The sequence below is a fragment of the Falco punctatus genome, assembly GCF_963210335.1.
Source record: "Falco punctatus genome assembly, chromosome: 2".
NCBI lineage: Eukaryota > Metazoa > Chordata > Aves > Falconiformes > Falconidae > Falco > Falco punctatus.
Genome location: NC_137581.1, coordinates 81,767,402 through 81,780,702, shown reverse-complemented (window position 1 = coordinate 81,780,702; position 13,301 = coordinate 81,767,402). Strand labels below are relative to the sequence as shown.

Genomic DNA, 13,301 nt, shown 5'->3' with positions numbered 1-13,301 from the left:
ATGTTTATGATGGGGGCACTCCAAATCTAAAACAATAAAAAATAAGTCTTAAGTGTAAGGCAGTTCGCTATCTGTATGTGAAGTACTGAGGTCTGAGCAACAGGTCCTAAGCCAAAGCTGACCTCTAGATGAACCTGCCAACCAAACATTTTTTTTATATAGATATATATATAATCCAATCATTACCAAATATGCATGATCATTAGTGAAAGATGTAGCTTAGATAGAATTTAATCATTAGCAAAGACGCAGTGCATCCTTCCTTGCTTAGAGGCAGGTAGTCAAGGCTATGAAACCAGGCACGTGGCCTTGTTTGCAAACTGGTAGATAAAATGAAGTAGATAAGGAAGATTCCCTTGGTTCCTCCCTGAGCCGTGGCCAGGCTTCAGTGGGATCTAAGCGGAGTGTGAAACCAGATGTGCCCGTGTTTGAAATTAGGTGAGCTTGTTTATTCAACAGTATAAAAGCTGGACCTTCTTACAGCGACTTTGGAAACCTCACCTACGAGTAGACGTACCGCACAGGGCCTCCAGCTGCCGGGAAAGGCTCTCCAGATCCCCGCTGTGACCGGGGCTCCCCAGCCGCTGCAGACCTGGACACGGTAAAGTATTAAGGCAATTGGTGATGTATCTTTCTTAACCACTATAGTCTGTCATATGTAGCACTGATTAGGCACATTACCTTGCCTTGTTTTATTCTTGCTGTATTATTTCACTTAATATTTATTTCACTTACTATTCTATTGCTTTAAATGTAAGTAAAGATAAATACACTTCTTTAACTAGGCATCTGTTTCCTTTGTGCTGACCCCATCTATGGGCAAAACAATATGTTAGGAAGAATTATTACCAAATGTGGTTTGATTTTTTTTGGTGTTTGTTTTTTGGTTTTGGTTGGGGTTTTTTTTGGTGCTTTGGGGCTTTTTTGGGGGATTGCTTGGTTTTTGTATCCTTCTCTCCTTCTTTACAGAGCTTTCTTTACTGAGAAAAGCTGAACATACCTCACTGGCTTCAGTATGAAATGCAAAATGTTGTGTTACTAAGTAATACTCACCATCACAACCAAGTCAAAAGGGGCTTCCACAAAAGAAACGCCTCAAACAGTAAATGTGACATGACAATATTTATTGATTCTAATTAAGGTTAAAAAAAGTTCACAGCTGTCAGATAAAAATATCTGCAGAGCCTATTGAAAAGGGAGCTTAAGAAGGAAACCAAGGGAGACAGTCACCACAGAGGCACTTGAGAAAATGCTACAGTTATAAAAGGCACAAAATCATCACATACACAGCATATATATTCCTGCAAAGTGAGGTCACTCTTTTTTTCCAAAACACAGAGGCAGGCATCACTGAACACTGACCTGTACATGACCACAGTAGACACGCTATAAGCAGCCGTCTATGACAACTTTAAACGATTTGACTGTAGAGATACTTTGAAAGCAAGACTGCTTTGGTCATCCCATTGTTATCTCTATTGAAGATTAGACTGTAAGATCAAGATGATCTTAAGGTTGCAGAGATGGGAGAGGGAATGTTAGTCCATTTAAACACAGGTCAGGTTTATTTGTGAGCATTTGTAATCTGTGATTTAAGTGGGTTTGCTTCTTGTCAGAGAGCAGTGGCTGATCTGTTGTCATTTAATCCTGGCTCCCTTTTGCATCCAAGTGGTTTAGAGGACATACTTCTTCCTCAAAAATATTTTCACGTCTCAAAAAATAAAAAAAAATTAACATTTCTGCACTTCTGTCTACCTCAGTGAAAGAACAGTCCCACTGAGGATACAGGAAGATAATTTTAATAGAGGCCTTTAGCTTCTCCTCCACACCTTAGGTTCCAGTGATGGGCAATGCTAAGACATATATTCAATTGTGATTAATGTTTTTGTTGTATTGACAGCAGATGTACTGTTTGGAATCAAGATCTGCACTGAGGAAAAAATGCACAAGTTAAAGGAAAGACAAGGGGCTGCCTCAGGTTGCTCACTTCCTTGTAATCGTTAAGTAGTTTATACAATTAGCTTTCAAGTACTTTGGTTAACACAGATTTTCATGCCATGACCCAACATCCTTTGCAATACACAGTTGCTATCACCACAGTATACAAGCAAGTAGACCTCTTTATTTTGCAAAGTCTGAAGAGCCTTACAAAATATGCATGATAACACAGATCAGTTCATAAGAGACAATTATTTCCATGGTTGTTCCTATAATACATTTTACGAAGCTGTTAAACTGCTGGAACTTCCATGATAGCAGATTTCTCATCAAAACTTGTTGATTTATTAAGACTATAGCACAATGGGTTACCCGTTAAACCAGACTTCATTCCTCTATTTGAAGGGCTGGCACGAAGGAATTTTAAAAATGTAAGCCACTGCTAACAGTTCCCTTTACCCATGGGAAGCAACTTGATTCTCTACCTACATCAATTTTTCTACCACACTGGCATCCACATACACAAAGTGCCACATATTCCATTTATGTGGAAGATGTCAAGAAAACAGCAGCAAATCCTTCTTTTTAGTCCCGTAGTGGTGATAAACTCCACAGCATAATCATAGCAAGACACGGCTGTAAAGACAAAGAGAGCATTCCTAATGCTTTGGCAGTCTGGAAGGAAGAAGACAGAGACTTTTGAGTGCTAATACAGATGTTGCAATTCAAAACTCCCAGCTCCATCAGATTTGGCTAGAAATCTCAGGGGATCCAAATTTAATTTGAGATTTCAAGTTGCACTTACTTATAGTTACGGCAGAATAACATGAGAAATGCTTTGTGCATTTGGGTTTTTTTTTCCTGTTTTTGTTTCATTCTGAAACCAAAAAAAATTTATAAAGACTTCTTTTTTTTTTTTTCCAATTGCTTCATCTCATGAAAAGCTTTGGATATGATTCAGTTCAGTTCTAACTACATCCAACTTCTGTTTTGCCTTGGATTTTCTGCCCCTGTGGCACACAACATATTCTTGTTAGACTGGGAAAAACCTCTTCCAGATTCAGGAGCAAAGAACTACACACATTTTTGACATGAATAAAACCAATTTATCCTCATTAGTCTCATGGATCTGCTCCCCTTTAGACCTGGAGAATATTTCTAGGGCAGAAGCAGGACTTGAATTCCAACAGTTTTGGCAGAGAAATCATCTGCAAATGCAGCAGTTCTTTTATGTTAAGTATGTATTCACCATCTAGCACTTACAAATATTGGGCCAAGACTTTAAAAATGTCTCCCCAAATTTAGGTGTGACTGTTTATTTGTGGCCTGAGAATTGTCTGAGTTGCAAAAGCTCTGAACTTACATAGTTCCCATTCAGCTTTCGGTTCCTAATTCATTTAGTAAATAAATCACACAGAGAGAAAGCCACACAGAAACACTCTGTGGCAGGCAAATGTCCCAGCCAATTAGTGCTCTATGTGATACAATGAGAAAGGCCATATGTACACTGTTGCACTGTTCTTCTGACTTAAAAGATCTTTATGTCTGAAAAGTTCCCCTATGCATTTTAAAAAGCTGTTATAAGGATATGCATTTGTGATAAAATCCAAGCTGCTGCTGCTACAAGATTTTTAACTGGCACATTGAGCTAAAAAGAATGAAACCTAAGGGTCAGAAATGGATGCACTGCTCATAAATATAACGGCTTTGTAAGTAGTTCAGTGGATTTCCATGGGACTATTTGGAGAATGAAGTACTACTCCACACAAGCAAGATCAGATGCTAGCCCAAAAACGTCTGCCTGAGACTGGTGATACAGTTCCTCTACCGTCTGCTCACACTAGTTGCTGAATATATTATTATACTTCTCTCCATGGCCTTTTACTGCAATATAATTTTTTTACATATACATTGGCTGGTTGAAGAGAGAAGTGCAGCAAACAGGCTCAGAATAATTCCAGACATCTCAAACTTCACGTTCTCAGTTATACCCTTGTCTTCCTGTCTGGTGCTGCGCAGATGTAAACCAGCAGAACTACCTGGACAAGGTACCATCATGTTGACAGGTAGGCACCTAACGTTTTGGTGGTAGGGGGTGTGTGTCTTTTTTTTAATTTTATTTTCTTCTCTATCTCTCTCTTTTTTTTTTTTTCTTTTTTTTTTTTAATACATTCTTTGAAAGCTACCAAGCTAGGGAGGGCAGAAGCATTTGCATGTGACTATACTATCCATGGTTCTCTTTCATTTCTCTATCATTTAGATCCTTGATTCGTTACCAAAAGTGCACAGTCAGTACAACACAGCACAGCAGGAAGAAGTGGAAGTGCTAATCCCATCAATATGGTTTCTAGGACAGACTGCAGCTCTGAATCAGCTAAGCTGCATTCAGCATGAAGTGGTTGGGGAGCAGTTAAGTTGAGTTTTCTTCTCAGTTTAACGCTATCGCTACGTTTTTGAGCCCACTGTGCCCTGCCAAGCAAGTGACAGTTTCAAGGTGTTCAAAGTATAAATTTAAGTAAATGAAAGAAAGGAAGGAGATAAGAAAAAAAAAATATGTAAGAGTTTTTTTATGGACAGCTTTACAACTTCCTGGGGTAGGCAGAGGTTAATTTGTTCTCTTGCTATCTTGCAGTAACTTAAGGAGTTAAAAGAGGACCTTGGAGGCAAAGAAATATCCGACTGGGTGTAAAAGGTGTGAAAGGCTCTATCTGTACATTAGCACAAGGTTCCCTGTTCACACTCAGGTCCAACAGCCTGAGCTGCCACACTGCTGTACCTATCAGCTATAGTCTGGAGCCTGCCACATTTCTAGGCAGGGGAGATCTGATCCCACACAGGGACTGATGCGACTGGGACGTGCGAGCTCTGCTGCTCCAGGCAAGTGTGAACACAGCTGGGGAGCCTGAAGCTCAACCACATTGCCAAAGGCAGTAAAAACATTGTCCTTTAACTCACCGTAGGACAAATATACCACTGGAAATATCAGCTACCTATAGCCACACTTGCATAGTAGTATGGATAAATCTAGCCTGACTTGTCCCTTAAGTGTCACCTGGGCTCTGGACATTTGGGTGAAAAATAAAAACACTAAAAAGATCCTTACCAGTAATTTGCATGAACTATTTAATTATTTTTTTACACTATTGATTTCTTCTCTCAGTCTACTACACAGGAAGACAGAAATTCTTTGTTTATAACTAGAGATGGAAGTGCCTGTGAAGACTTGGGAGTTCAGGGTCTGGTTCAGATAGTGTAAAAACAACTGCAAATCTCACCAGAACAGGCTTGGTATTTTGTCATTTCTGGTCTGAGACCTGGATAAAAACCTCAAGGTAATAACACTTGGCAGGGTATCCTAGAAATTCACCAACCAAAAAGTTACTGCTAGAAGTAGGCCTGGATGCAAGGGGTTCTTTTTCAATATGGATCCCCTTCCTTCATCCCTCCCCTCCAGCCTCTCCTCTCTATTATTTTCTCTCTTCCCCAGCCCTGATCTGAATTTGGAAACAGAGAAGTGCATGCCAAAAAAAAACCTAAAAAAAAAAAACTAAAAAAAAAGGAAAGAAAACCACTCAAATGTGAGGCTTTGCATTGGCACCTTTTTCAGTTTCGAACTAGAAGTCCCTTTTTGTAAGCAAATAACCCAGCCACAGCCACAGAGGTGAAGAATGTGGAAAATCCAATCAGCTTTAGCAGTCCCGGCACAGATGGCAAATTCCTCTCCCAGAAGGTTGTAGTGATGGGCAAAGGTGGAACATCCTGCAGGAAGAGCGTACATTATCAACATAACACCGTGAGAAGCAGGATGTAAATCAAGAGAGTTTTGCAGCAGAAATGGAACCGAGTTGAAACAGTTCACGTTATCAGGAAGGACAGTGTATCAAAATTTTCTTCTCAGTTAAAGGGAAGAAGAGACACGGAAAGGATTCATAGCCCAGCTAAAAAGTGCAATCCTTTCTAATCCCATGTTACAGAGTTGTCAGATGGGTGCCCCCTCTGAGTTTTGATCCGTTCCTGTTCATGGAAGGGCAGTTTTGGGGAGTAAAGGAAAGTTTGAAAGTTTATTGTGGCTTTTATTAAGCAAACTTAAATAAAAACAGCCAACAAAATTTTATCTCACCAGCAAAACCATAGGAAAAAAATATCCATTTAATCTACAGAAAGACTTACAACAGATTCAGGTTCTGGCTTCCAAATTTCACTGTCTGGGATCTTCCTCATAGCAAACAGTATCTGAAAATAAATAACGTTCTCTAGTAAGTACCATTCATTCTTTGAAAGGGAAAAAAAAGCTAGCTTCAATTTGTTTTAAAATGGCATGATGAAGGTAACAACCAAACACATAAATTGCTGTGTATTCAAATGTTAAAAGAAAACTCAATGGTTATACAACTTATTTTTGGGGAGGCCTGGTATTTAATAAGACACTGCTCCTAGTGGAAAATAGTAACAGGAAAACCTCTCTATGCCTAGTTAGTCCATGCAAGATATTGGAACTTAACTGGTCCCATGGGAACCTGGTAATATGAGTATGACAGAGTTACGTATACACTCACGGCAAAGTGAGGTGTGCGTAAACCAGCTACTGCATAGGCGAGCCATATAGCCACAAGTAGCTGGTTTTGCTAATTTTACCGTGATGTCGGAAGAGGAACAGAATCCTGTAAGTGATGACAGACCACCACTTTCAACCAGAGAAAAGCAAGACTAAAAAGAAAACCGTCACAATGGAAAAGTAACTGTTCAAAGTATCAAAGATACTTGAGATCAGTAGGATAGCAAAAATTATCTGAAAAGAGTCATGAAAGACAGTAAGATTAACTTCTACAGTAAAATAAAATTGAGGTGCTGATATTGTTTTTCCTGTTCCAGGCACTTGCAGATTTAAGATTTTCTGTCTTTTACAATGAGCTTTTATTCTAGACAAGATTCCGGGACCCCACCAACTTTTCAATACAGGAACGTGAGAAACACCCTTGCACTAGATTTTAAACATATTTTCCTTTCACAAGTAAACGAGGAAAGGAAAGCATCAAAATTTTTACCGGTCAACCTCCCTTGCCAACTTCCCTGCTGAGGCCTATGAAGGTTCTGCTGCAATGTCTCTGCATTAGAGAGGCTCTGCAGGTTTTCTGGAACAGGTTACGTATAACCTCCAAAAATGGGACAGTTGATCTCTGTCTTTTGGGGCAGGTGTATGGGCTACACAAACTCTCCAGATCCCTTCCAGGCCAATTTCTGTTCAATTACTGTAGATTTTAGCCACTAGGTTCCCTCCAGCTCATAAAACAGATGGAATTTCTTTTGCTGCTTCATAAACTGCAATATTCCTGGAAATACCTGAGGAACTGGCATTTTTTCAGAAGGAAAATATTTTAAGTCATTGTTTAATGACTTTACATAAGGCTGTCTCAATGGCATATCACTGTGTCAATGGTATTGTTGGAAAGAGTTGAGGAAGAGACTAGCTTGGTGTGTAGAGCTGCAGAACTGAGCTGTTCCTAGTGAGGCTAATGGCCGTGATCTCTCAGTATGATGACTAACAAAGCACCCATTTGGGGGGAAAAAAAATACTAGGTGAGAATGTGGGATTTCTGTTAAAGAAGAAAGGATTTAGATCCTGGAAACAGAGAAGAGTTCGACGAAATAGAGAGCCCTTACTAAGCATTCCAAATCTAAGTGCAAAACCATCATCCTTTTTGAAGTCTGTTCCCTTTGCAGGGATTTGCATCCAGATTTCAGAATGCCTGAAGCTATCAACACTCAGTTCCCATTTCACCTCCAACCAGAACATCTTTCATTTTCCATAGGATATTTGACAGTGCCACCTGTTTTGGGCTTGAATCCATACCTCTCTGGCTGCTCTTTCTCCAGCCTGTACAGCCCCCTCCATGTATCCACTCCACTCTGTGGCTGTCTCTGTGCCAGCAAAATAGATTCTGCCAATGGGCTGCCGAATGATCCTGGAGGGGGACAAGCACTAAGTCACATCAGCCATATCAGCAAAGAGAACTGAAATCCTTGGGTTAATAGTAGAATAAAAAATTTTAAATAACAGTGAGCACATAAAGATAGTAATTCCTGGTAAGTTCAGCTGGAAAGGTAGTCTGCATTGCATTTCATTTCTTACAGTAAACACAACAGTGTTCATATTTACTAAACATTTACACTGCTCACAGGTGTAAAAGACAATTCATTTGAGATGAGATTTATTCTGTCTCATGATTTCAGTTAGTGCCATAAATACCCATGCTAGACATTACTGGCACAGTGTAGCATTCTGAAGTACATCCCCACGATATCTAAAGTAACAAGCAAATAATAAAAAAAAAAAAGTTGTTTTACTCTATTTTTGCCAGAATTTGCAATAATTACCATTAAAATTACTTTAAATACTAAGGCTTCCATATGCTCTTCAGTACAACTGCTTTATTGCTCTAAGTTCTTTTTAAATTGTGAAAACTTATACTTTAAAAGTAAGGCTATGCCACCACATTAAGAACTATGTATCTGAATCCAATCACCAGTTGGACCAGTAAGCCTTTTTCTCTTTGGTAAATCTTGTTTTCATGCAAAAATAATTATGTCAGAGACGACTGTGTACAATGGCACACTGATTACTATATTAAGCCTTGACTGCTAAACAGAAAGGAACAGTCCAAAGAAATCACTCATCACTGTCAATGTTGGCAAGAATTAATTCACTGCCAGTATTCATAAAATACCAACTAAAGATGTGCTGGAAACGGTAACGCCAATCTCAAATACCCAAAGCTAGTTTTGTAAACAGATTGTGAAAGCTTCCCCAGCTCCCTTCCGAGAACCTGCTCAGCTGTATTCACCAAATAACAAACGTGAATAAAACCCCCTAATGATACTGTACTCATCCATCAAAAAACCCAACCGAGACAAGTGGAAGGTTATGATACTGGCTTAAAATGTTCCCCAGTGATCTTAAAGGTATAAAGAAAACAGTGACAGAGGATTTATGAACCTTTCTGAGAATATTTATTAACTTGGTCTTATCTTACCACTTCGAAGCCCACTATAAATAGACATTGTACCTTCCATACTGAGTCATTATGCCTGGTGGGAAGTAGGCTGTGTAGCAGCCCCCAGAATACTGCTCTTCACACCAGTTCTTCTCTTCATAATGCACTGGCTGTAAAACAGATATTAATCCACTCAAGGAAAGGACAAAGTCCTGAAGAAGCTAATAAAAGAACTAAGGAGACAGCAGAGAAGAACAGCTTATGATTTGTTGCATGTCAACACCTGACAAAATGAGCACATTTAACAAGTCTCTTAATGCAACATGGATCTGGCACAATAAGCCTTTAGTTTTAGATGCTGCTAGCTATTCTCAAAAAGACCTAGCTAATCTGGCCACTGTAGAACATAATCCTCTTAATCTATCAATGTAAATTTATGCTCTGAGCCATGTAAAGCAATGTTAACCTCTGGTATACACATGTATAATGCTTGTAATATATACATTGGATACAAATATATACTGTTCAAAATGCAAAGCATGGCACTTGCATGGTTCTGTCTACAATATCATGTTTAAAATGATGCAATCTCAAGACTGGTGTCTACAACATTTAAACCATGTAAAATTGCCGTTAAAGGGTAAATGGCATTGATCACATACACTAAGTGTGAGATCACACAAATCCTATCAGGTATTTACCATTACAGGGAAAAGGCGGCAAGGAAAATGCAAAAACACCCCAACACATTCAGCAATGGATCTTAGCAACTAGTAAGAGAGAAGAAACATCATGATCAACATAGCCTGAGGGGGAAAGGCAAGCCTGTCACATTTGAAAACAGCTGAGGTTTATGGTGGTAAGCACTGTGAATGCTACCCATGAAGCTGTACAAGAACATGCCTGCCTTTTAAATGTTTCGGAAGCTCATTCTTATCCTCACTGTCAAGCACAGCCCAAGACTTACCATAATTCTCTCCACTCCTCTAGAAAGGGCAGCAAGTGCTCCCATAGAGGTACCTTTTCCAAAAACACTACACAGTGCTGTGGCACAGCACTGCTGAATTCCAGTTTCATTCTGCCCTTCCCAAGCTCAGCAAGTCTGACAAGAGATGCAATGGTTTTGATTTTGTGCTTACATGTAAAGCTTCCTCTGATCCCAGAACCTTTGCGTAGAGCTCACACAGCCTCGTCTTCCTGCAAGAGAAGAGCAACAGAAGATTTCTGTGTGAGGAAAGGAGAAAACAAGCCACCTCTAGTATGTCCTAGTTCCAAGAGAACAAGGAGCAGTATCTGCTTGAACTTCAGGTTCCAGCTTTTTGAGATCTATCTTAATTAGTCAGCCTCTGGGTCACTAGAAATAAACTCCTGTGCTGTGTAAGTGCTGGTTTTACCAGCATTTATGCAAGTTGTTCCCTGAAGATACCTCTAGCAGCCCAAATCCATACATTATCTGAAGGTTCTCCAGACTGTCAGGAAAGAAAAGTAGTAAGTCATAGCAATTTTTTGTCTTGTCACATAGACTAACTTACGGTTTGTTCCTACAAAGATGCAGGTGTTGATAGACTGAGGCTCTCAGGGAATCGGTACTTTATTTCTGTATCTATAAAATTTCCTCCTGTTTCAGTTTATGAGTCTATAAATCCATGAATATACCTCATTCTGTAGCAAACCCCAAGTGCAAGTAAGTTTCTTCCTACGAGTCTTACTGTTTACTGTTAGCTGCACACCAATTCCCAAACACAAGATCAAAATGAAATAATAATTAACAATTGTGAAAAACAAACATCCAAACACAACACTGGAAAGGTGTTTACTTCCAGAAGCAAATCCTGTGCTTCACAGAAAGCCATGCTGGGCACAGAAATAAAACAGTCCCAGCTCTGTAACTGTATGGGCTACACTTGCAGCTATGTAAGTACACAAGGAAACCGTACCCGTGCTGCTGTATGAAGCAACCCAACTATACAGGAGCCCAGCTATACCCATGAGCAGCTGGACTCAAAGAATGCTACGGAAAGGGGATGGGGACAAAAAAAAAAAATAATAATAAGGAAGACCTGAAGGGCCTTGAAGAAGGTGCCCTCCTGTGCAGGTTGAGGCTTGAGCAAGAAAGTGAAGGCTGCTACAGTTCAGGAAGAGCCATGGGGTGATTTTGCTGCTGGCACATACCGAGCCCAGAAGCAGCAGAGAGGACAGAAGCAGCCCCTTCCTTGTGCCCTGGGGCAGAGGACAAGGGTCAGCCTGCTTGAGAAGCAGAAATGCATGGTGACACAGTGACTCAGAGGAGGACTGCAGGATCTATCTACGAACATCCTCTCTGCAGTCAGAATCCAGCCACAGCCATAACAAAAGGGAACATTCCTTCCATTTCTCTCTCTCTGTCTCTCCCTAAGTGAGGTGACCACTGTGCCCCGCAGACCACCAGCACCTACCCAGTATCTGAACAGAATAAAGCAATTTTCAAAGCATGATCCAGCAAAGCCTCTGCTGAGGTCTGCCCACCACCTCTCACAAATGCCCACCGGCTCCTGATTTCAGGGCAGGTCAGCACCACAGAGCTCCACAGGGAAGTGGGTTATCACCTTGGGACCTATCTGCTTTTGCTCCTCCCAGCACCACGACAGGGATGAGAAGGACCCCTCTAGAGGTGCCTGTGCCCTGCCTTTTCTTCACATGTGACTTGCAGACCCTCCAGGGAGCCTGGAAATGGCATACCAGAGGCTGGTAGGAATTCTCATGTACGGCCAACTGCAGGGCTCCAAGGAGGTGCAAGTTCACTGCTGTTTGCTAACTACATTGCAAACAGATAAAAGTTAGTTTAATATAACCATGCAGAAGAAAATATTAAGCTTCAAGTCAAGGGCATCTTCAGACTCTTCAGAAATTTCAACCTTGGAAGGAATTGTTTATCAATAATAAGGTATTATTTGTCAGGAAAAAAAATCACAGAAAAGCAGTTTCTAAAGGATTGAATTGTACCAACAGTAATTTATCACTGAGGATATTCCCACAGTAAGAGCAACCCTTGCAGATGTGCTGGTCTCTCTGCAACATCTGCACTTTTTGTCCTTGAATAGTTTAAATACATACATATTTATGGATTGATGGTTAACGCTAGCATTGAACATATGAAGCACACAGCAAGTAAAATCCTTATTTCTTGTCTTTGGAGTCAGCTGTGAAATTGCCACCAGCACTAGATAAAAGGAATGTGATGTCTGGAGCTACCTAGGTAAGGTCCTGTTAAGAGTTGCACTGTGCCCTGAGTGGAAGAAGTGCACATGCAGACACTCAACCCTTTTCCCTGGTTTCTTATTCCATGGCACTGTGTGATGCCATCACCTTCATTGCACAGCTGTGAAAGGTAGGGCACAATCTAACCACTGGAATTACTCATTGGCACCTTGACGACGTGGATGGCAGCAGTGACAATGAGCTGGACGGCAGCAGTGAGTTTTATTCTCTTCAGTCTGGCTTAGGCTGTAAAATGGTTTCCATCCCCTCCCACAACTGCTGTTCCCAGCCATGATTTAGGACAGCTGCCATGGACTCTACATCCTGTTCTTCATACGCAAGGATTACCGAAAACCTTACCCTGTCATCAACGCAATAAAGGGAGAGTCCAGCTTGTGTTGACAGGCAAGCACAGCACCTCAGCGAGATGCACTCTCTGTAGGGTGCCACAAGAAGCCTGTCCGCAGAAGAGATCCCTCCCTGCATAGTCCCCATCTAAACAACACAAACTGGTTGCACCCTGAGGGTACACCGGGAGAAGGTCCAGGTTTGCACTCTGCCTTCTGAACTCCAATTTCTACTGGAAGGAGACTTGTGCTCACGTACAGCAGATGAGTTGCAGCGCAGCCCAGTGGGTTCCTGCCTCAGCTGTCTGTAGCCAGGACTACAGAAGCCAGAAAGCTACCCCTGCAACAGGGTACCTCTGCTAGGTACCCATGTAAGTATATTTCATAACCATTCTTTACTAAAGCAAAGTCCTCCTAGTCTAAGGTTTGTTCCCTGAAAGACAAGAGTTCAAAATCCTTTTGTTTAAAACTTGGCTGTAAGCAGCAGCAAGGTTAGATAATTGTGCTAATGCTTCTGAAGCACACAGGAAAGCAACCTTTCCTTCATGGTACTTTGCAAGCAGCCAGGACAGCCCTTCATTTCACAGAAGCAGCAACTGTTCTCAAAACTGCAAACGCTTAGTTGTATCCAGTGTATTGACACACAGTGTAAGACATCATCTGGTGTTTAATGATATTAAATCGATGGTTTAAAATACTGGGCACACTGGATTTCAGAATACCTACACTACCACTATTGTCAGTCACCTGCTTGGGGTCTATCTCAAAGCCTGAGTGCTGAGGAGAA

The 13,301-nt window shown here is 40.9% G+C and overlaps 1 protein-coding gene across 4 annotated transcripts in view; it reads right to left on the bottom strand.

The window, feature by feature from the left end:
* Positions 1–1,109: 1,109 nt before the first annotated feature.
* Positions 1,110–13,301, bottom strand: part of LOC308058470 (amine oxidase [flavin-containing] B-like) — a 55,374-nt gene continuing 43,182 nt past the window's right edge. Inside the window, exons 11-16 of one of the 4 annotated variants that reach the window (XM_080374278.1) lie at positions 10,070–10,127; positions 9,003–9,100; positions 7,790–7,901; positions 6,109–6,171; positions 5,537–5,697; positions 1,110–2,613 (exon numbers count right to left, since the gene is read on the bottom strand). In XM_080374278.1, coding sequence (XP_080230404.1) covers positions 5,542–5,697; positions 6,109–6,171; positions 7,790–7,901; positions 9,003–9,100; positions 10,070–10,127 — 487 coding nt within the window. In that variant the 3' untranslated portion in view covers positions 1,110–2,613; positions 5,537–5,541. Of the gene's footprint in view, positions 5,698–6,108; positions 6,172–7,789; positions 7,902–9,002; positions 9,101–10,069; positions 10,128–13,301 lie in introns of all 4 variants that reach the window. The other 3 variants (XM_080374279.1, XM_080374281.1, XM_080374280.1) reach the window with 3 other exon arrangements.